At 36.2% G+C, this 21578-nt stretch overlaps 1 protein-coding gene across 1 annotated transcript; it reads right to left on the bottom strand.

Moving 5' to 3' along the window:
• Positions 1-161: 161 nt before the first annotated feature.
• Positions 162-19445, bottom strand: UBLCP1 (ubiquitin like domain containing CTD phosphatase 1). The gene is made up of 11 exons (XM_032403637.1): positions 19113-19445; positions 15876-16073; positions 14986-15077; positions 14507-14592; positions 14308-14423; positions 12984-13082; positions 10660-10697; positions 10040-10138; positions 6527-6643; positions 2482-2609; positions 162-838 (listed from the first exon to the last, which is right to left on the bottom strand). Exons 2-11 carry the CDS (start codon positions 16027-16029, stop codon positions 811-813), a joined length of 957 nt encoding a protein of 318 aa, XP_032259528.1. The 5' UTR covers positions 16030-16073; positions 19113-19445; the 3' UTR covers positions 162-810.
• Between the last annotated feature and the right edge of the window lie 2133 nt (positions 19446-21578).

Below are 21578 nucleotides of genomic sequence, written 5' to 3'. Positions count from 1 at the left end.
CAAAAACTTTTTGTTCATGCTTTTTAGGGCTGTCCCCTTAAAAATGTATTGCCTTTAATTGCTTTCATGACGACGGTTTTAGGCAGAAGTGCTTCTACTTAGCCACCAAAAAGAAATAACTTTTGTTCCTTAGCTTTTATTCTTCAGGCTTATGTTTTCTATTTCTCATACTATGAGACACACTTGTATCACAGCTGACGTTTTCCAGTTTTACTCAAAAAACACGGACACACATATAGACCAAACTGAGACAGCTCAAAATTTAGAGATGTAAATAGTGCACAGTAAGAAGAGAAACTGTGTCTATGACAAAGGAATAAAAAAACTCTTGGTGATTTTAAGCATACCAAACTAGGATCCTTACGCAAAAACTTTTTTTTTTTTTTTTTTTTTTTGGTTTTAAAGGGAAAAGCAGTAGTTGCAAGATGGGTTTGGTCTTAGATTTAGTCAGACAACAACACAATGAGACAAAAACACAAGACATAACTTGTTTCCAAAGCCACAAAATGACATTGTTGAGTATACATTTTTGTCGATTTTTGTGGGGGGGGGGGAGGAACTCAGTACTCAATGCTGGAGAAAATATTTTTCAAGAGTAACAGTATATTCATATAGGGGAAAAAAGGATTTTTTTAGCATATTGCTATGATCTTCAAAAAATACAAAATTAAATTTACAAAAAACTGGAAGACCAAGTATAAGCAGTCTGATATTCACTGCAGTGTCCAGCACTATCATAATGATTTCTAGCATAAAAGCAAGAAGTTTGTGATCTCAAGTATCCTCAATAACTGCCAATATAACTTGTAACTACTGTCCTTGCTTCTTTGACAGATACCTGCAAGAAATAAAATAAAGATGTCTAAGCTGTATCATGATAAATTCACAATAACAATCTAACTCTCCTCCCAAAAGAAGTTCATTTTAATAACAAAACTTCTCCAGATGAGTAATAATTGTTAATAATCTAATATCTGTTGATTGTTTTATGTGCCAACCACTGTTTTAAGTACAGGTATTAATTCACTCATCCTCACAAATGCTCTATGCAGACCTTTCTTTCAGAACTTATTCCTATTTTACAAGCACGAAGAGGCTAAGTGCCCAAGTTCCATCGGCTAGAAAGTGGCAGAGCTCAGATTCAAAACAAGGCTCTGGAGACTGCATTCTCTCCCTTCATACTGCCTGACTACCTCATGTGAAAGTGGTATATTAACACTGTAATTTCCAAAAAGAACCTCAAACTCATTTAAAGATCTTATTTTTCCACGGGGCGCCTGGGTGGCTCAGTCGTTAAGTGTCTACCTTTGGCTCAGGTCAGGATCCCATGGTCCTGGGATCGAGCCCCACATCAGGCTCCCTGCTCAGCGGGAAGCCTGCTTCTCCCTCTCCCACTCCCCCTGCTTGTGTTCCCTCTCTTGCTGTGTCTCTCTCTGTCAAATAAATAAATAAAATCTTGAAAGAAAGAAAGAAAGAAAAGAAAAGAAAGAAAGAAAGAATCTTATTTTTCTTGAGTAACGATTGTGGGTTTTCACATTTACAAATTACTATACTCAGTAGTATGGGGTGGGGAAAGAGCTCTTAAAATCAGAAGACCTGGACACGTTTTAATGGTACAAAACTTGTTCACTTTGTGGCATTTATTAACTCCATGCCTTTGTTACATCATCAATAATTTGGAGATGAGGATAAAAATGCCTGCATTACCTTCCTAATAGGATTATGAGAATTATCTATTAAGAAGCTATATGTCAGAGTGATCCGAAAAGCCAAACTGTTGTTATTACACGAACAGTTTCTTTTGTTGCTGTATTAATGCAAGCAGATCCCTAAAAACCAAATTCCAAAAAATTACTTGCAGTACACTATAATCCTGTCCACTTCCCCAGAGGTTTTCCCTGCTTCAGAATCTTGATGTTCATAGGCAGGCTATATGTAGATGTGTGCCTATGTTTGTGATTAGAAAAAAGACTAGAAGACCATACATCAAGATGGTAATGGTGGTTCTCTCTGGAAAGGAAAATCATTAAGTAATTGTTTCTCTACTGGATTATAGTTTTCTAATTTTTCTGCTACACAGAGAGGTTACTTGTAGAGTGATTTTTAACAGGAAACTTTTGAGTGTGTTTTACTTTATCCTGACTTTATTTTATAGTATGAGAAGAGGGACTACCTTCCCATATGATTCATAAAAGAGTGACCTATCCAGTGGGTCACAAAATAATTTGTAAGTAGCAACACAAATGTGTACCAGTCTCAAATCCTCCCTCCTAGAAGTATTAAAGATCTTAAGAGATGCAGGTTTATGAACAAGGTAGAGGTTAAGATGAAAGGGAAGAATACTTTTGGGGGAGATGTCACTGCATTAGAAAATAGTTTCAGAATTCACCCATCTTAAATAAAAGTTCAGAATTATGTGTCACCAGACAATGTTTTCATTCACTACTGTGAAAAGGAAATGAATAAGCAATTAGCACTTACCTTTCCCAATATTTGTGGTTTAGGTCCAAAAAGTCATCTAATTTTGCTATCTCCTTGAGGTACTGAGTTAATTTTAAAAGTTCTTTGTCTTTATCTCGATTTAGGTGCGCTTTCATAAAAGGCCTTATCTGTTAGAAAACAAACATCCAACACTTCACACTGCAATAAGGAAACTAGCACAAATCTACACTATCCTCGCATTCAAATTCAGTTAATGAGATGAAAATATTACTAAGGATGTCAGTACTAAAAATGACTTTTGCACTATCTCAGTGAAATAAACTGACAGTCCGTGTATAACGTTTACAGTGCCAAGAGCCCTTCTACCTCATGTACCTTATGTTATTTTTCAGTCTGAACCTGACAACACTAACTTTCTTCCAGCCCTTGAGCCCTACATGGTTTCTTACTTTGCAAAACTGCTAGATTTTTTTCCTCTTCTATCAATCTAGACGCTTCTTACTAAATAAGTAACTTAATTCATGCCACCCAATTTATAAAAAGTTAACCAAATACAAGCATGATCCAACAGGGGAGTGAGATAAATTTTAACAATGATGATCTTCATTTCACTATTTTTCTATAAAATTTCATATAGCTAAGATATTATACATTTATATAACATGTCCTTTCACATTTTATCACAAGCATTTTTATCATTAAAGTCTCCATAAAAATATTTTTTAATTACACAAGTTTTCCCATAAAAAGAAGTCTATTTTCCAAATATTTAAGGTTGATATATTTTATGATGAAAAGCATTTATTTCAAAAGCATAAAAGTCAGGATGGCAGACAGAGCAGAGAATCATAATTAGTAAGGGATATTAATACCTTGACTTGGGTGGTAATTACACGTGTTATCTTTATAATGATTCGTTAAATTATAAATATTAAGCACTTTTCTTTATGTCACAGTTCAAATAAGGAGTTTTGCTTTTTCAGACACCAGCTCAAATATCTTTATAAAACTCAAGACAGCCTTCCAAAAGTTTTTAATTAATTCCAGATGAAATGATATTCTGGGATTTGCTTCAAAATATTACAGAGAGGGAAGCAGGTAGCATATAGAGCAAAAATAATCATCCATGAATTAATAAGTTGTTTAAACTGAATGATGCATATGTAGGAGTTCCTTATATAATTCCTATATAGTTCTATTTATATTTGGATTTTTTTCATTTTATAAAAACTGTTTTTTTAAATCATACTCCTAAAACACACATATAAGGACTGAAGAAATAATCCTTAGTAAAGTATTAACATATCCTTACTGTGATTTAGAGAAAATGCAAACTGCTTATTAGTTATTAATTTTACATAGTAACACTGAAAAACAGATGACATTTAATTCTGTCACTGGTTGAGAACAATGAACCCAAAGAAGTCCATATCCTATTAAGAAGAGGAAAGGTTTTAAATAGTTTCTGTTATTGGAAAAACACACCACCATTTTTCCATTTGTTCTACTAGCATCAGAACAGCTTGGTGCCAGGGACCTCCACAGCTGTCAGTCAGCCAGGCTCCCACAACTTTAAGGGCACCAAAGTGAGTCTGCGCAGAAGCAAAGCACTTGTAGGAGATCTTGCCTCCAAATAGGTAGAGTGGGCAGTGCTGTATCACAGCAGCAGCAATGAATGTGGGAGGTAAGAGAAGATTCTCTCGAAGAAACAGACCCTGCTTAAGCCCTGGGGCTGGAAGTAAAGAGGCATGATATTGTGATGTAGTGAAATGAGTTTCTACATAATCTTGGGCAATACTGTAATGTTTCAAAGTATTCCTTCATTCAAATAAAAATTGTAAAGACAACATGTTAACTTTTAAATTATTAATATACAATGTACAATGTGATTCCTAGTTTACCAAGGCCCTGCTAAGTTACTGTTACTTTCTTAACATTTGGTTGTAAGCACTATTAAATTGCAAAACTAAAATACTCTGATGACTCTGGATCTAAAAGTTAAGCTAGTTAAGTGGAAAAAAGTCTACTATTCACTTAACTACCTTCACTTGTTCTAGCATAATCACTTATTGTATCATTCTTTAAAAATGATCTCACTAGCAGGGCAGAATATATATGACCACTGTAGTCTCATATCAAAGAAACCTTTTTAGGAACTTAAGATGGTCTAGATTATCTGCATTCTCTTGTATCATTTCCTTGTATAAATAAAAATGAAATTTTCAGAGTATCGATTTATCCATGACCAAAAGTAAAGTTTTTTTAGTTCAGTACTGTATTCATAATTCACAATGTCTTCTATATTCTATGTCAAACCTTAAGATTAGCAAGCTTATATTATTAGAAGTTTACTGTTCTAAAAATAAGCAGTCATCTTTAAGATCTCTGTGAAATCTTTTTTGAGACTTCTATCAAGAACATTATGAAACCATGACAACAAAACACAGGAAGAATAGTTCTCAATTTCAAAACTGCTTCTATGTCAATGTGGGTAAATCATTAATAACTGCCTTTTTTTTTTTTTAATATTTTTTTACTTATTTGACAGAGAGAGAGACACAGTGAGAGAGGGAACACAAGCAGGGGGAGTGGGAGAGGGAGAAGCAGACTCCCTGCGGAGCAGGGGGCCCGATGCGGGTCTCGATCCCAGGGCTCCGGGATCATGACCTGAGCCAAAGGCAGACGCTTAACGACTGAGCCACTCAGGCGTCCCATTAATAACTACCTTCTTAAAAGAGGTTTTCAAAAGGAGACATATGAGAGATTTCCAGTGGAATGTTTAAAAATACCTCTCTTGAATTAAAATTTGGGGGGATTGTAGACAGGTATTTTTAGAAATTCCTTCAGTGATTCTACAGAATGCCTAGTTTAAAAAAAAAAAAAAAAAAACCCTGCTCTAAAGTAATATGAAGAACTAGAAATTTATATCATCTCTGCATCCAAAGATAAGTAGGGCCCAAATGTGGGCTAGGAAAATAAAGTTTCTTCTAAACACATATGAAACTAATGGTCGTATTTTTTTTTTTTTTTAAGTTAAAGCTTTCCTCAAAAATCATCCTTGAAGATCATGACTTCACCTCTTTTCCTGAACAGGTATTAACCATTAGTTTCATAGAGAATTTGGTTTAGAGCAACTGAATCTTTTCTCAAGAATTTATTCCTGTATCTCACACCTGGCAAACTACACACAAGAAAAACATTTCTCCCAAAGCCTCAAACAGAAACCATTTTTAGAGAGGAACATAACTACCAATTCACCTCAAGTACTTTTCTTCCAAGTCAACAGCTTTTATAATTGTGGCAATTCACTACCAAGATCAGCATTCTGTCTCTAACCTTTCCTCATACACTAAAGACCACATCCAGAAATGTAAAGTTTTAGATGTTTATCTTACCAATTTACAATGCTACCAGGATTAAATGTTACTATCATGCCTATACAAGATTGCATATGACTTCATGCTAAAATCACCACTGGCCTAGGAATCAAGTCACTTAGATTCTAACTCAGATTCTGTCATTAACCAGTCACATACATGATTTTGGGCAAGTTACAAATTTTCTGATCCTCAGATTGTTTATATAAAGTTAAGAAGGTAGACAAGGTGACTGAGATTCCTAGCTGTGGCATTTTATAATTCTTAAGATCTCTAGTTGCCCTGTATGAGTTTTCAAAAACCTGTTTCGGTTTAAAAAGGAAAAAATAAACCGTTACTGCCAGCTTTCCAGCTAACCAGAACATCAGAAATCCTAAGATTTGTATCCCTAATAAAATGTCTGTTGCTTTCACTTGTGATGCTGAAAGTCAATGTGAGTAAGCCCATGGTGTTCCACAGAGCTAACTAAACAGAAAATACCTGGATGAGCTGGCAACCCAAGAAGGTATCAACGTGGGAGAGAGAATGTTCAACTATATGAATTTTTCTAAATTCATTTCTAAATTTCTAAATGTTCAACTAATGAATTTTTCTAGATATGTAAGCTTTCTTGCCTGTGACCAGAATACTTCCGAAAATTTAGGAAATTCAAGTGCTCAAGTTCCACCACAAATTTCAGATTACGTAAGCATAAAATTAAGTCTTACCTTTAGTCCATTCTGTGGGTTCATTAGAAAATTTCTTCCAATGTCATCAAACATTATGGTGTTTTTTTTGCTGTAAAACTCCGAAAACTTTCCCCATATAACACCAAGAGGCTTTACCTTAGAACAAAAGTTTTGATTTAACTCCAATTTTATCAATAGTTCATCCTTTCTTAAAAGCAGAGATACCTCAAAATGCCCAAACTATGTCAGAGCACTCCTTTCCTCCTGTAGGACAGTGACGGCTGGCCGTGTGAACAGACCACAGCTGAGATGCAACACACTTTAAAGCACAACGGATCTCGCGATGTTAACTTCTGAAAGGTCTGCTCATGTCTACCTACCTAAACCCACTGTAAGACTTTCCATAATTTTAACATGAAGATTTGGGGTTAAAGGAGGAGTAATTATTTAAAATGTAAGAATTTAGGGGCGCCTGGGTGGCTCAGTCGTTAAGCGTCTGCCTTCGGCTCAGGTCATGATCCCTGGGTCCTGGGATTGAGCCCTGCATCGGGCTCCCTGCTCCATGGGAAGCCTGCTTCTCCCTCTCCCACTCCCCCTGCTTGTGTTCCCTCTCTCGCTCTCTCTCTGTCAAATAAATAAATAAAATCTTTAAAAAATAAATAAATAAAATAAAAAAATAAAATGTAAGAATTTAAAGTAACTGCTTAACTGTCTGCTGAGCAGTCACATGACTTCCTGGGCTAATACATGCCCCTTAGAGCTTGAGTGTCACATGGGGTCTGTTTTCAAAACTAGAAAACCTTAATAACGAACAAAGTGCCTGGTTCTATTAATACAGAATTTAAACATTTTGTAGAGGAAAACTGATTGTCTTATTCAGTGGCACAGGTGCACAATTTCTAGGGCAACTGGTTAACTTCAAAATCACTATTATTTGTAAATTCTTACTTTTATTTCTGAGTTGTTAAAATGAGCCTTCAAAAAAGATAACTCCTTACATATTCGTATCTGTTGGTACTTGCATAAAGTCTCTGTAAGACCACACAAGAACAGTAGGAAGAGAGGACTAAGTGGCTAAAGGGCCAGAGGGAGGAAGACTTTTCATTACATACTTTATTTTTATTTTTGAATCATATGAGCTTATTTTACACATTCAGAAAAATTTTTTAAATAAATTAATTTTTAGAAGTACTTTTTTGCTGAAGACAGGAGTCTCTTTTACGGTAATATGAAATTATATGATAATAATAATTATAGGAGATTAAATGGTAGTAAATAAATGGTAACAAAGGTTGTCATTTTAAAAGGTGGTTTTTCTTTTTCTTTCTAGAACTTATTTTAATATAGAGAAAGCCTTTTTTCTTAGTGTCCTAGCTACTACAAAGAATATTATTGAAATTATTTTATTATTTAAAATATTTTAATTTTATTTGCCTTAGTTTTTTACTCTTTTGTTTACTACTGAAACAAACCAACCAAATACTTCAAGACAAATATGACTGACACAGTAAGCCAGATTCTTAATTTTCTTTTTTTCTTTTTTTTTTAAGATTTATTTATTTATTTATTTGACAGAGAGTGAGCGAGAGAGGGAATACAAGCAGGGGGAGTGGGAGAGGGAGAAGCAGGCTTCCCGCAGAGTAGGGAGCCTGATGCGGGGCTCGATCCCAGGACCTTGAGATCATGACCTGAGCTGAAGGCAGACGCTTAACGACTGAGCCACCCAGGCACCCCAGATTCTTCATTTTCTTAGCTAACAAAAGCTTCATGAAATAGGACAAGAGCTTTAGTTTATGACACCCAGGGTTAAAATCCTACATCCTCTTAAATAGTGCTGTCATTTTCTAATTATGTCAAGTGCCAAAACTTGGATTACTTTGTTCTCAATTAAAGAAATAATACTGCTGACTGTAGGAAAAAAACTGAAAACACAGAAAAGCACATAGGAAAATTTTAAATTAACTATAATCCAGTCATTACGAAGGATATATTTACCTCCAGTCTTTTTTTTTTTTTAAAGATTTTATTTTAGAGAGAGATAGAGTGCAGGAGCAGGCGGAGGGGTAGAGGGAGAGGAAGAGAGAGAATCCCAAGCAAACTCCATGCCTACCATGCCCCTAAGTGGGGCTTGAGCCCAGGACCCTGAGATCATAACCTGAGCCAATATCAAGAGTCCAAGCTGGAGCAGTCCAGGTGCCCCTCCTCCAGTCTTTTTTATAAACACCAGCAGCTTCACAGTTTATAGCTCTTTTAAGGGGAAACCTGAACTAAATAACAGTTAAAAACTATTTCTAACAGTCTGCAAATACTGCTCTCTAAATTATTCTTTAATGATGTGTCATGAAAAATTTTTAAATCACTAAATATTCTGTTACATCAAATATTTGTTACATCAAAAATGCATTCCATTTTATGGATGAACAAAAATTTTTATATCCAATTCCCTATTAGATATTGAGGATTTATTCATTTTTTCTTGAAGTATAATTATCACAGTGTTATATCAGTTTCAAGTGTACAATATAGTGATTCGACAATTCTATACATTACTCAGTGCTCAGTCACCATCTGTCACTATATGTTATCACATTATTGACTATATTCTTTATTCTGTACTTTTATCTCCATTACTTATTTCATAACTGGAAATTTGTCTTTCTTAATCCCCTTCATCTTTTTCACCCATCCCCTCACCTATCTCCTCTTTGGCAACCACCAGATTTATTTTTCTTTCTCTAATTTTTCACTATTATAAACATGACTATGTTTAACATTCCCCAACTTTTTTTTAGTGTTTAGATTTTATAAATGTACGACTTTAGTAGGTAATAGTGTTTTTTCCTTGACATATGAAGTATTTCCTTTATTGAATAAATCTCCATGCATTTAAAGGATTCTGTTTATGATTTTGACAATTTCAATAGTCTCCTCTATGCTTTCCTAATTTGCTAAGTTCTCCCCAATTCTTATTAGTTCATGTGCTTCCCAAAGGTATAGACCATGTCTCCAACAGTGACTATCATAACACCTTCAAATAAGAGTTCAATAATAGGACTGGTTACTCAATGAGTAAACAAAGTGAAGAACCCTAATCTTTTTAGCCCAACCCTTTTCTCTGGTGGTTCTTGTTGCTCTTCTCCAGGGTTACATATACATCACACCAAAGTACATGCATCATGCTTTCTGCTTTTACTTATCAGTTTTATATAGGGTAGGGTGAGTATGTTTTGGTTTGCTTCTAGTATCTTCCTCGATGATATTCAGTATTTTTCTCACCTACTCTGTTTTGAGCAACACTGTGCTGCCATCATCATGGGATAATTATCCATGACCATTCTTGACGGTCTTGCTCAAGATCCTTAATTCTATCATTAAAATACCAATCTATTAACCTTACATACATCTTCCTATGTCAAACTCAACTGATACTTTATTATCCACTCAAATGTGCTTCTCAACTCTTTTTGTACTTTATTCCACCAACATAAATACAAACAGTATACTAGAAAATAAACATTTAAAACTTTAAAAAGAAGTAAAATGATTTCTTACGTCTATTAATCCTCTCCTTGGAGTATGAACTGTTATCATAGCAGCACTATCCAACATGAAGGTAATCTTATAATTTGCATTTGTGCTCACTCCCAGCTCCTATAAATACAAATATTCATGTGGTTAAAATATAATAATATGAAAAATTCCAGGCTTTCTCAATATTCCAGCTACCATTTCCCATAATGCCACCTTCTACCCTACTGGCCACCAACCACACCTTGCTCAACAACTACCAAGTTTATTAGTTTCATTTAAGCCAACAAATGGTAGTCCAAAGAAAAGAAACTAGAAACAGATTACATCCTGTTACATATTTCAGAAGAACATCACTTCTTTATTACACACCAAAGCAAAAGAAGGAGGAAAAAAAAAAAAGCATTATTGTAAAACGGGGGAAAAAAGGATGTGAAGCTCTGCTGTACTTTTTCTTAAAAAAGACTTAATTACACAATACATTCCACCATTAACCAGACTTTAAGCACACCTCTATTCCTGATAATGGCCAACTGTTTATCTATTAAATGCCCTCCAATGAGAATGAAATTAATTTAACTTGGAACTTCTAAAAAGACAAATGCAATTTCAAAACATTCTTAAATGGATTGTCTAACACTTACTTTCATTTTAGCTTCAATCCACTTCATATTTGTTGCGGCTAAAATATGAAGAATGATAATACGATACAAATGAAAAGCTTGAACTTCATTTAAAAATTTTTTCTTCTGTATAAGTAAGTTTTCTAAGCAAGATTAAAAGCTCAAATGCATCACAAATAATAATTCCTAACATATTTACGGTAATTTTAAGTATTTATAAAAATAAACTTACTTTTAGTGCATCAGCGCAGAATAGAATTTTAACAACTTTTATCTAAAAGATGCAGGTAACCAATGTTCAAAAGAATTTTGAATCTAGGAAATTTATAAATCAAGACCTAAATTCCTGTTTAAAAACAGCCCTGACACTGTTCTCCAACAATCCACATTTAAATATAGGGTACCCGGATCTCTAATTTACTTCCATGTTCCCACTGCCACGCAATGCACTGGCATATATGTCAATATAAGCAGATTAATGTTATGTGCCAAAAGTTGATGTTAAAGATCAATAGGTCCAATAAAAATCAACATTTTACCAGGCTCAGGAAACTCAGTGCTCACTGAGTCTAGGAGCTTTTAACAACGAAACTGCCACAACTAAATTCATAAATTCTATCTGTTATGTATCTGCTCATTGTCAGACACCAACCAGTTTTGAGATCACTGATATTAAAATTCAACCCTCAGTTTTATATGCCTTTCTGGTCCCAAGTTACTGGACTAAACTACATAGCTGTTACCAAGTAAAATGGTTAAAAAGGGAAAAGGAGTTTAATTTTTACAGTATGTGTATGTGTATGTATTTTTTAAAGACAAAAGAGGTACCTGAGTTCTCAAAATAAAAGTCTTTAGCACACAAACACCCAACTGAAAGAATCACCTTCCACACAAAACTGGTCAGTTGAACTAAAATCTTAAGAGACTGATACATCTACAATGATAACAATCATGAGATTGGGAAAAACAATTTTTTTAAATTCAGTATCTATTTTAGGTCTACAATCCCCAGATGAAAAACAAAAATATTCATAGCTAATAAAAAGGGTTTCCAATTAATTAGTTATTGTATGTCAGACATGGTACTACTTGCTGTACTGATACTTTTATTCTTATAACTACCCTGTAATACAGGTTTACATATCTTCATTTCTGATGAGGAACTTGAGGCTCAGAGATATTAACTGACCTGCCCAGTATCACAAAATAAGGACAAAGTCAGAATTAAACTCTAGTTGATTTAGCTCCAAAGTGAAGTGCCCTTTTCAACATACTACCATTAGATATCATAATTTACAAAAATAACTTATTTTAAATATATGATTGTAAAAAATTCTCTAAATTTCTAAGTCTACTTTAATAACATTTAGAGGAAAAACTTTTTTCTCAAATGTCATCTCAGGTGTCAGTTGAACAAAATTTGTTCCCAGGAAGCTTTCCTCCCTCTATCTTATAAACCAGAAAACTATGTATTTAATCTAAATGGCTGTGAACTTGTATTAATACTGAAAAATGGAGATACTCTGATTAAAAGGAAAAGTACAAAGGAAATTTAAAGATTGAAGTAACACCTTTGTGGTCACTCAGCAAAAACCTAGTACAATTAAACGTAACATTTTTCATGATGAGATTTTATTTAATTCACAATCAGGATAGCTCTTTTCTGCCTATGGCTTGCCAAGAAGCAACTTTAAATGTTTGTGGGGAGGTAAGATATAAATTAATAGTTTCTCTTCTCAATAAAGTCTTGCCACAACAAAATGTCCATTGAACTAAATAGTGTGCTCAGTAATGTAGTAAATTTACTTTCTGGAGCAAACTCATGATCTTATCACAGACCTGTAAGTTCCTGGAATGGTCCACAGACCACAATTTGAGTAATACTGCCTTAGTCTGTTTAATTTTCCTTAATTCATATTCCTTTATTTCTGAAGAACAACATCACTGTGATTTTTTTTATACGTCTTTCTCCAAATGTTTTGAAACTAGAGTAATAAAGAAAGGAGAAAGCAACAATATCCTGAAGCATCAAAGACTCTACAGTAAAGATCAGAAAGAAAAATTCCTAATCAAGGTGGGGTCTTATGAAAATAAGATCATTTTTATTCTGACACCATAACCTAGTCTCTTCCTGTATTTAACTACTTCAGTGGTATTGGCAAATATACATATAAGTTTATATTGTGATGCAAGAAAGTCAAACATGTTTCATCAGAAATTAACTAAAACAAATGAAAAATGCATCTTATTTAACCACAGGTCATTTTAAGTCACATTTTATAAAGCAGAATAATTTACAGAACAAGATTACTTCCATGGAAATCTAAACAAAAAATATAGCTTACACCAAATAACAATGTCGTAATCCTCATATGCAGATGTTAGGAATTCATGAAGATATGGTCGCATTAATTCTACTCCAGTCTCTGCACAAGACCTATGGTCTAAAAGAAAATCAGTCATAGATGATTACTAGTTTGTTATCATGGACAAGTACCTGATATCAATGAAAATTATGAAATGTAATATAAACATTCAAATGCAAACTACCTAAGACTGAATTATACTGGTTGACAAACAGATGTCTTTGAAAGCACACAATTTGATATCACTGCGATTCAATTTTAATTAATCGATTTTTTTAATTTGGGAGGAGCAATACCCAGAATTCAGGCTTATATAGTAAGCTGTAAATTTTGTTTTCATGTAGTCTTTAAAATATAGACGTTATTTTGTCACATGAAAAACAAACTAGAGCCACCTATACTCACTTTAGCCATTCACCTCCCAGATATAATCACATTCCACCAGAATGACAGGCCCAACTAACTTAATAATCAAATTTTAAAATAAGTACACATTAACTTATGACCTGTACTTAAAGTTTAGGATTAGAGGTAAATAAATTCATGCTAATATCAGGAGTTAACTAGTCAGTTCTTAGCAATATTAGAGGATGAAATAAACATCTTTTTTTTTTGCTGACATGGGAAATTTTAAATTTAAGAATCTGCCCTGGGGCACCTGGGTGGCTCAGTCAGTTAAGCATCTGCCTCCGGCTCAAGGCATCTCAGGGTCCTGGGATCGAGACCTACATCGGGCTCCCTGCTCAGCGGGGAGTCTGCTTCTCCCTCTCCCCCTCAACACCACTTGTGCTCTCTCTCTCTCTCAAATAAATAAATAAAATCTTAAAAAAAAAAAGAATCTGCCCTGAACATAATTAAATGAAAAACTGTATCATTTGAAATGATAAAATATCAAAAATGCTTTTTAAATAATCCTCAAAAAATTGAAATGTTAATCAATAGAGAATGACATGGTTAAATTAAGATACAGCCATAAACTAGAGTAGTGGTGACCAAAAAATATGTATCTTTAATTCATAATGAATAATATTAAATGACTGAGATATTCAAAATATCATTAAGCAAAAGTAAAAAGGATATACATACAAACACACCCTGGAAGATACACTTAAAATATAAGAACAGTTATTTTAGGGGTTTGAGATTACAGATGACTTCAGTATTTTCTACAATGAATGATATACTTTTTATAATAATAAGAAAGGCTTTCAAATATTTCATATTGGAAGGAAAAAATAAACAAAAGGAAAAAAAAGAGTTGTTATGGGTAACAGAAGATAAAGCACAGTTTTAGTTGACTTACCAAATAACGTATAATCAACATCTAGTACCAAAAGCTTTTTCCCTTCCCTGGGAGGATTCAAAATTTCCACTTTATACTCTTTTACTCTGCGAGAAATTTTCAGTAGGTTTTCTTCCCTAATAGAAAAATAAAATCAGGTGAAACATTCACTTTTTTCTCACATTACAACCCATTTCCTTTGATACTATAAAGCACTTACCTATTTTCTACTTCAACTACTTCATCTTCAATATCAAAGTCGTTGACAACATCATCATTGTCAGGAGGTGGACCTAAGACATCTTCCTATTAAGATGAAAAATAGTTTTACCAAATTGTCTTTAACATAACAAATACATGCATAACATAAAAAGCAAATAAAAGATACAGTCTGAGGTCAAGAATCTTTCAAACACACACTGTGAGAAAATTTCCACATTTTATAATTCATTATACACATTCACTGGGCAGATTTACCATGTTATTTTGACCATTTGCACTACTACTATGCTTATGGCTAACTATATACTAACAAGTTCCCTAGTATTTGTTTTCCGCTGAGTTAATACCACATACATTGTGAAGTTTTCTTCACTGACTGCCAAACTGACAATTTTACCACAATTAAAACCATGATACAACAGTGTAATATAAATCATATCTTCAAAGGGACAAATGGTAACAAAAGTAAACATTTACCAAGCTCTCCTCACGAGTTCCCATCATCATGATTTTAGTATTTGGTTTCAGTTTGAGAGCTCCAAGCTTAACATCATTTTCTGCAGGTTTGCCTACAATACAAGCAAATGACTGTTTTCTCACTAAAGTTCAGGTGCTGGTTTCACTATCCCATTATACAAAACCCTAACATTAAAAGTTTTGGTACAGATTCCACAGCAGTTTTTTTTTTCCTTAAATTAGCAAACTGTCACTGCTGAATTAGCAACGTCTAACACACTAAGAAGTAGCAACTAATACAAGATTTGTTTTTTCCCCAACTCCATCTCAGAGGAACACCTTTATTCAACTAGCTAAACAAAATAAATTCATGTTTTATTTTGTCGTTCAAGATGAAGATGTTTTCCAGAAAGTCTTGAACACTGAGCACCTAAGATAAAACTAGAGATTTATTGCTACCCAAAATTCACCCTTCAATGATACAACAAACACAAACACCATGAAAGTCCTTTTCAGACTGGATATGAACACTGCCTATAATTTTTAAATCATCATTTTAAATCATCATTACTTTTGAAGCAGAAAAGACAATTTAGGGAGAGTACAAGAACCAAGCTGTAATGAAAAAGCTGTGCTAGAACACAGATGTCAGAAATTACAGTTTTACCTGAGACTTCTGTGCCAAAGGTTTAATAAGCAAACATCAACTGTCAGAGGAATCAAAAGTAATCTTAATAGTGGTGGTATTTTCAAGTAATTTTTAATATTCTTATTTTTATCATAAAACAATTTTAGGAATATCCCTAACAAAGAAATCTCCAAGGGGAAAGACTTATTAAAGAGAACAAATAGCTAATATAAAAATTCATAAATATATCAATGCAAAAAGTTTAAAGTGAGGAGAGAATTACCTTTAACTTTGAGTCCAAGTAACTTTTGGCGTTCTGGTAGTACTCCTGTAAGGGTCTTAAGAAACTGTTTGAGATCTAGCACGGTATCATCTTCCGAAAGTGTGGTCACTGAATATTCCTGTCCACCCCATTTTACGATGATAGGGAGAGCCATCCTTGAAACATATGATCAAGCAGCTTTCACTCAGAAAAAGATACCTAAAAAGAAAGAGATATACAAGTAAATAAGTTTAAATAGATATGTCAAAGATGTAGCCAAACTCGTAACTAAGTTTTAGGAGCAATGCAGTTTGAGTCTTACTTTACAACTTGATGGTGGAGAAATAACATTTTCTCCTTACAGAAATGCTACCAGAACACCAAAAGTAATTAGGACTCAAAGTTAAAATTCCCCTACCCTCCCAATTTTTGGCTTAAAGTTACTACTTCCTAATACTCTGTCTGATTCTCCCTGTTCGACTGTTAAGCTGCAACGATCAGCTACCTATCCCTCCCTCTCTGTTTGACCAGGTTTATGCTACAGGTTAAGTTCCTCCATGATGGACCATTCATATTTATTTAACACTTGAGAAGTGGCACAGTGATTTGTTAAAAGTGCAAATTCTAGAGCCAGAGTACCTGGGTTCAGATCCCAGCTATCCCACTTATTAGCTATTTGACTTTGGGAAGTTATCAGACTCTTAGTGTCTAGGTTTCTTCATCTGTAAACTAAGGATGAGAATACTACCTACTTTGGAGGTCTTATACATAATTAGCTAATTTAACTCTCATAAGTCACACAGACCTGGCACATAGTAAGCCCTACATAAATAAGTATTGGCTAAATTTATTTTCCTAAAAACTTGAGCTGAAGTGTTCCAGGCACTGTGCTAAATAAAAAGTATAGCCATTATGTGTTCCATATTTAACAAATTGGACAGTTTTTATGCAATGTCATTTAACAAGGTTGATAAGAACTGTCCCTCTTTTACAATTAAGGAAACGGGGCTTCAACAAGGTTAGGCAATGTGCTCATGGGCACAAAGCTGGGAACAGAACATGTTCTGACTAAATCTCATGTTTCTTCCCCTACATCACAACTGCCTCTCTTAAATTGGGACCTACAGGAGGCAAGGTGTCAAAGATCAGTAAATACAAAACCCACAGGCACAGATATAAGCACACAGAGATTAAATACTGGCTGCTATTCTCATCAACAAAAGCATGGAGGTCTCTTCCCTCTTAAAACTTTCTATCAGTTTTCCTAAGTCTATCCCCCTGCCCCCTTCCAGGTCAGAGAACTGAATTTCCTAATCTCCATTTCCAAATGCTATCGCTTGTTTAATGAAATATTTGACTGCGTTCTCCCTGGATTATGACCAACTGCAAGAAGGCAAATTGTGAATCATAATATGCAAAAATAACTTAGAAACTTAAGGTGTCTTCAACATGTCCACTAGAACAGAGCACCATAAAATCACTTATATTTATGCTCTTATGTTTATATCTGCTCTACTGAAATTTAAATAAAGTGCTAATTTAGGGCAATGTATTCTGTTAGAGAAAACTTCTTCTAACAAATGTTATGATCCTCAATAAACAGCCAAAGAGAATTTGAGCCAAACTAAAATATGGTTTAAATATTATTTCTCTGTGAAGGTGGGAATAAAAATGAAAATTTACAAGAGCTGAGAATGCAAACACCACTAACACAGTTTATGTTGTGTTGGGGGGTGGGGGGCACAGAGAGTTTGGAGATCACCTGAGCTCCAGATGAGCCTGGACAAGTCATTTCACCTTTAGACCAGTATTCTCAAAGTGTGGTCTCAGATCAATTAACAGTATGACCCTACTTGGTAACTTGTTAAAAACATAACTGGGGTTGGAGAGAAAGGACCTAGCAATTTGTGTTTTTTTAACAATCCCTGTCTCAGCCTCCCCCTCACCTCCATCTCTGAGGCATACTAAAAGTTTGAGAGCCAGTGCTCTAGACGCAATTTTCTCAGCTAAAAAAGTATGCCAGATGGCATGGGCTCTGCATGCTTAGTAAAGTAGTATACAAATGTTAAACATTGTACACCTACACCCCTAGTGGGAATTCCAAGTTGGCAAGTGCTCTAAAGGACCAAGCATAACAAAACAAACACCATCAAAATTTTGCAAAATTTGCAAAAATGCATAGTCCTTAAAACTGCTTTTGAACCTCATTTCCTCAATATTCAGGTCAGTCACAATGGAACACACAATGCAAATGCCTGAGTCCTTTTATGTTTTCACATTTAACCTTCTTTCTCACACAATTCTAATACTTTGTATCATTCTGGACCCTATCAGATTTGCAAACCAAAAAATGATTTGGGGGTGGGAGTGGCTGGCAATTAAACCTACACAAGTAAGGATCGCATCTTTATAGCGAACCTGGAGTCAAGAACAGCTGTTTGGGTTAGTTCTTCTCTCTACCATACTGTACTGACTTGCCTAGTCAATTCCAAAATTCCTACCTCAAAATGAGACTATTAATATTTACTTAACAAGAACAGTGTTAACGCGTGAGATAACACCTGTGGCAGCACTTAGTAAACTCTAAATAGAGAGCAAGACGAATGGTGGCGATGACAGAAAATTGACAACATGCTAAACAACTTATCTCACTTGATTTTCGCAATCCTGAACTAACGCCTATTGTCTTCATTATACACATTAGAAAACTGAAAAAAGAAAACAACTTGTCCAAGACCACACGACTAAAATGTTGCAAAGGCGAAAACTTGAAACTAACGGCAGCAAAAGTTAACATCTTGGGAATTGGGAGGTGAACTTTTCAACAAGCCTACAGCACAGCAGCAGCAACTGCGAGGTAGTGCGGGGGCGACAGCTATGGGAAGTGCATGGTCTGGGACAGCATACAAGCATAGGAGAGACTCAAAAACCCGAGGCCGGATGCCTTCAAGAGGGAGGCTGAGGAGGAGGGAGGGATGGAGTTAGGGGACGCAAAACCCACTGGGGCTCGGGAAGCCCACGACAGAAGCGAGAAGGCCGGATGGGCGGGCGGAGGCCCCTGCGATGAGCTGGCCGGGGCCGGAGGCCTGGGCCGCCGACTGGGGCAGACGCGGCCCAGGGTTCCTCCAAGCAGCCTCCAGCCCGCCGCGGCCGGCCCCAGTGGAAGCCGCGTCGCGCGAACACCAGTGCTGCGCTGCGGTCCCCGGCCCCAACGGCCTCTCCGTGGGCAGCGCCCCGGGGTGCCCTGCGTCCCCTCACCTGGAGCGCGGCGGAACCGGCAGCAGTGGACGCAGAAACCGGCCGCAGCGGAACCGAGGGCGACCGGAAGTGTAAAACGGGGACCGGAACCGGCTAACGAACCGGAAGTTCAGGTTTGAAACGGAAACGCTCTGGAGACCGCACGGCACCTTCTCGCGTTGGTCTTTGGTCGGGGGTAATCCTAGATAGCCGCTGCCAGGGATCTCCTCACCCGGCGAGGGAGCCAGGCCTTTCCGAGACTTTAACCACTGTGCAGATACCTAGGGTCCCTGGACGGCTGCCGGCCTGCTCCTGTCTTGCGCATGCGCCCGCCAGTGGGTGCTGAGCTGGTGGGGGTGGTGCTTCAGGCGAATGACGTCTGTGGTATTGTTTCGCCGAAGGAGGCGGGTCGGTGGCCTTACCCTGGCTTTCCAGGTGTGCTGAGACCTTCGTAGGGCTCGAGACTAGGACTCTCGTGGCTTTGTCATGTTCCGGATGAGAGCTGAAAGGTGACCTTTAAGACTGAAGACTTGGAACCCCCCCCCCCCCCCCCGCACCAGGGGCTTCCAACACTAGTAATTTTAGGAGCTTAGACTTTTCTACCCATTTTATCCAATGCAAGGGTAAACTGAGGACCTGCAGGAAAGGGAAGGGGCAAGCCTAAGTCACTCAAAAAACCAAAGAAGCAAATCTCAATTCGAGAGCTGCCATCGAGATCACTAAAGTATTGTAGCGAATTTTATCTCCACCTGCCCATCCCCACCTCCCCTCTGAATGCGAGGAAAGCCAGTTACAAACCCCGACAAAAGAATTGTAGACTTTAGTGGAAATTCAGAGCAGTCTCTGTCTGATTCATACAGGGAGTTTTCAGTGTGCATCACTTTGCTTTTAGGCAGAAGAAGAAAAAAATCATTGCCGCTAGATTGTTCTATATGGCGCCAAACAAAACTTAGATTTTGAAAAGGGAAAATGTGAACGTAATATTGGCCTCAGATATGCACAAGTCTTTGAATTATGTAGATTTTTCCTTCTACTTGACAGTGATATAACCGGTTCATGTTTCCCTTTTGGCTGTGATGGAAGGGAAGCAAAGAGCCAAGTTTTGTGTCTTAACAGTTTCTTAGTTAAGACAAACACTATTTTATGTTCTCCTTACCTGTATCTTTTGGCAATTTTTATTGCATTAGTAATGAATGAAAAGCTGCTCATTTTTAAAAATGAAACATTTTCAGTGAAAAAAAAAAAAGTACACCCTCTTTCCTTAAAAAAGGGGTGGGGGAGGCACCTGGGTGGTTCAGTTGGTTAGGCATCCCACTCTTGATTTCAGCTTAGGTCAAGATCTCAGGGTGCTGAGATAGAGCTCCCCCTCCGCCCTATGCTGGGCTTGGAGCCTGCTTAAGATTCTCTCTCTGCCCCTCCCTCTACCCCTCCACCCTGACTCCCGTGTGCTGCACACACACACACACACACACACACACACACACACACACACGCTCTCGCTCTTGCTCTCAAAAAGGAGGGGGAAAGAAAACCCCAAATTAAAAGAATTTGTACAAAAATCACATGGTAGCAGTCCAGCCGAAGAGATGGTCAAAAAACAAGGGACTGAACTCCAGAATGAATTATAATTTTCTTTCAACCCAGTCTGTTCCTTGTTCATGTGCTAACCAGCTGCTTGGCCACTTTATATTTTTTACTGTTTCTTGAGAAGCTTGTTTTTGTTAATCATAAATGTCAACTAAGACATTTTAAATTCTAAATCTAAGCAAAAGGATGCATAAAGAAATTCTTGATAAAATAACCATTGTACAAAGAATCTGATAAGTTTGGTGTTACTCAAGCGTAGATAATTTAATAATTGCAAGCGCTGAACAGTGGTATTTCTTAGAGAATAATGGTAGCAGAGTATTTTGGACAAATAGTCCATTTAACAGAAGATTTGCCCACATCTCAGTTCTTCCAAGTCCATTTCTATTTAGCTAAACATTCATGAAATAAAAAAATATCTTAAGAATTAAGGAGCTGGAAATTTAAGAAGTCAGGAAACAAGAAATGTTGGTGTGGATGCGGAGAAAGAGGAACCCTCTTACTCTGTTGGTGGGAATGCAAGCTGGTGTAGCCACTGTGGAAAACAGTATGGAGTTTCCTCAGGAAGTTAAAAATAGAGCTACCCTACCACCAGCAATTGCACTACTAGGTATTTACCCCAAAGATACAAATGTAATGATCTGAAGGGGCACGTGAACCCCAATGTTTATAGCAGCAATGTCCAGAGCCCAGATGTATTGACAGATGAGTAGATAAAGAAGATGTGGTATATATATATACAATAGAATATTACTCAGCCATCAGAAAGGATGAATACTTAAAATTGCATTGATGTGGATGGAACTGGAGGGTATTATGCTGAGTGAAATAAGTCAATCAGAGAAAGACAATTGTATGGTCTCACTCATGTGGAATATAAGAAACAACACAGAGGATCAT

This window comes from Phoca vitulina, unplaced genomic scaffold (genome assembly GCF_004348235.1).
Source record: "Phoca vitulina isolate PV1807 unplaced genomic scaffold, GSC_HSeal_1.0 scaffold6, whole genome shotgun sequence".
NCBI classification, from domain to species: domain Eukaryota; kingdom Metazoa; phylum Chordata; class Mammalia; order Carnivora; family Phocidae; genus Phoca; species Phoca vitulina.
The sequence above is the reverse complement of the archived record's forward strand: the minus strand, read 5'-3'. Positions and strand labels throughout refer to the sequence as shown.

Excerpts from the sequence above, each read along its gene's own strand:
- UBLCP1 (XM_032403637.1), bottom strand. The coding sequence starts at position 16,029 with ATGGCTCTCCCTATCATCGTAAAATGGGGTGGACAGGAATATTCAGTG. Across the intron at positions 14,424-14,506 it reads GTAGTTGAAGTAGAAAATAG|GGAAGAAAACCTACTGAAAA; the intron begins GTAAGTGCTTTA and ends TTTTTCTATTAG. Across the intron at positions 6,644-10,039 it reads CAAGGAGAGGATTAATAGAC|GTAAAGCCTCTTGGTGTTAT; the intron begins GTAAGAAATCAT and ends TTTTGTTCTAAG.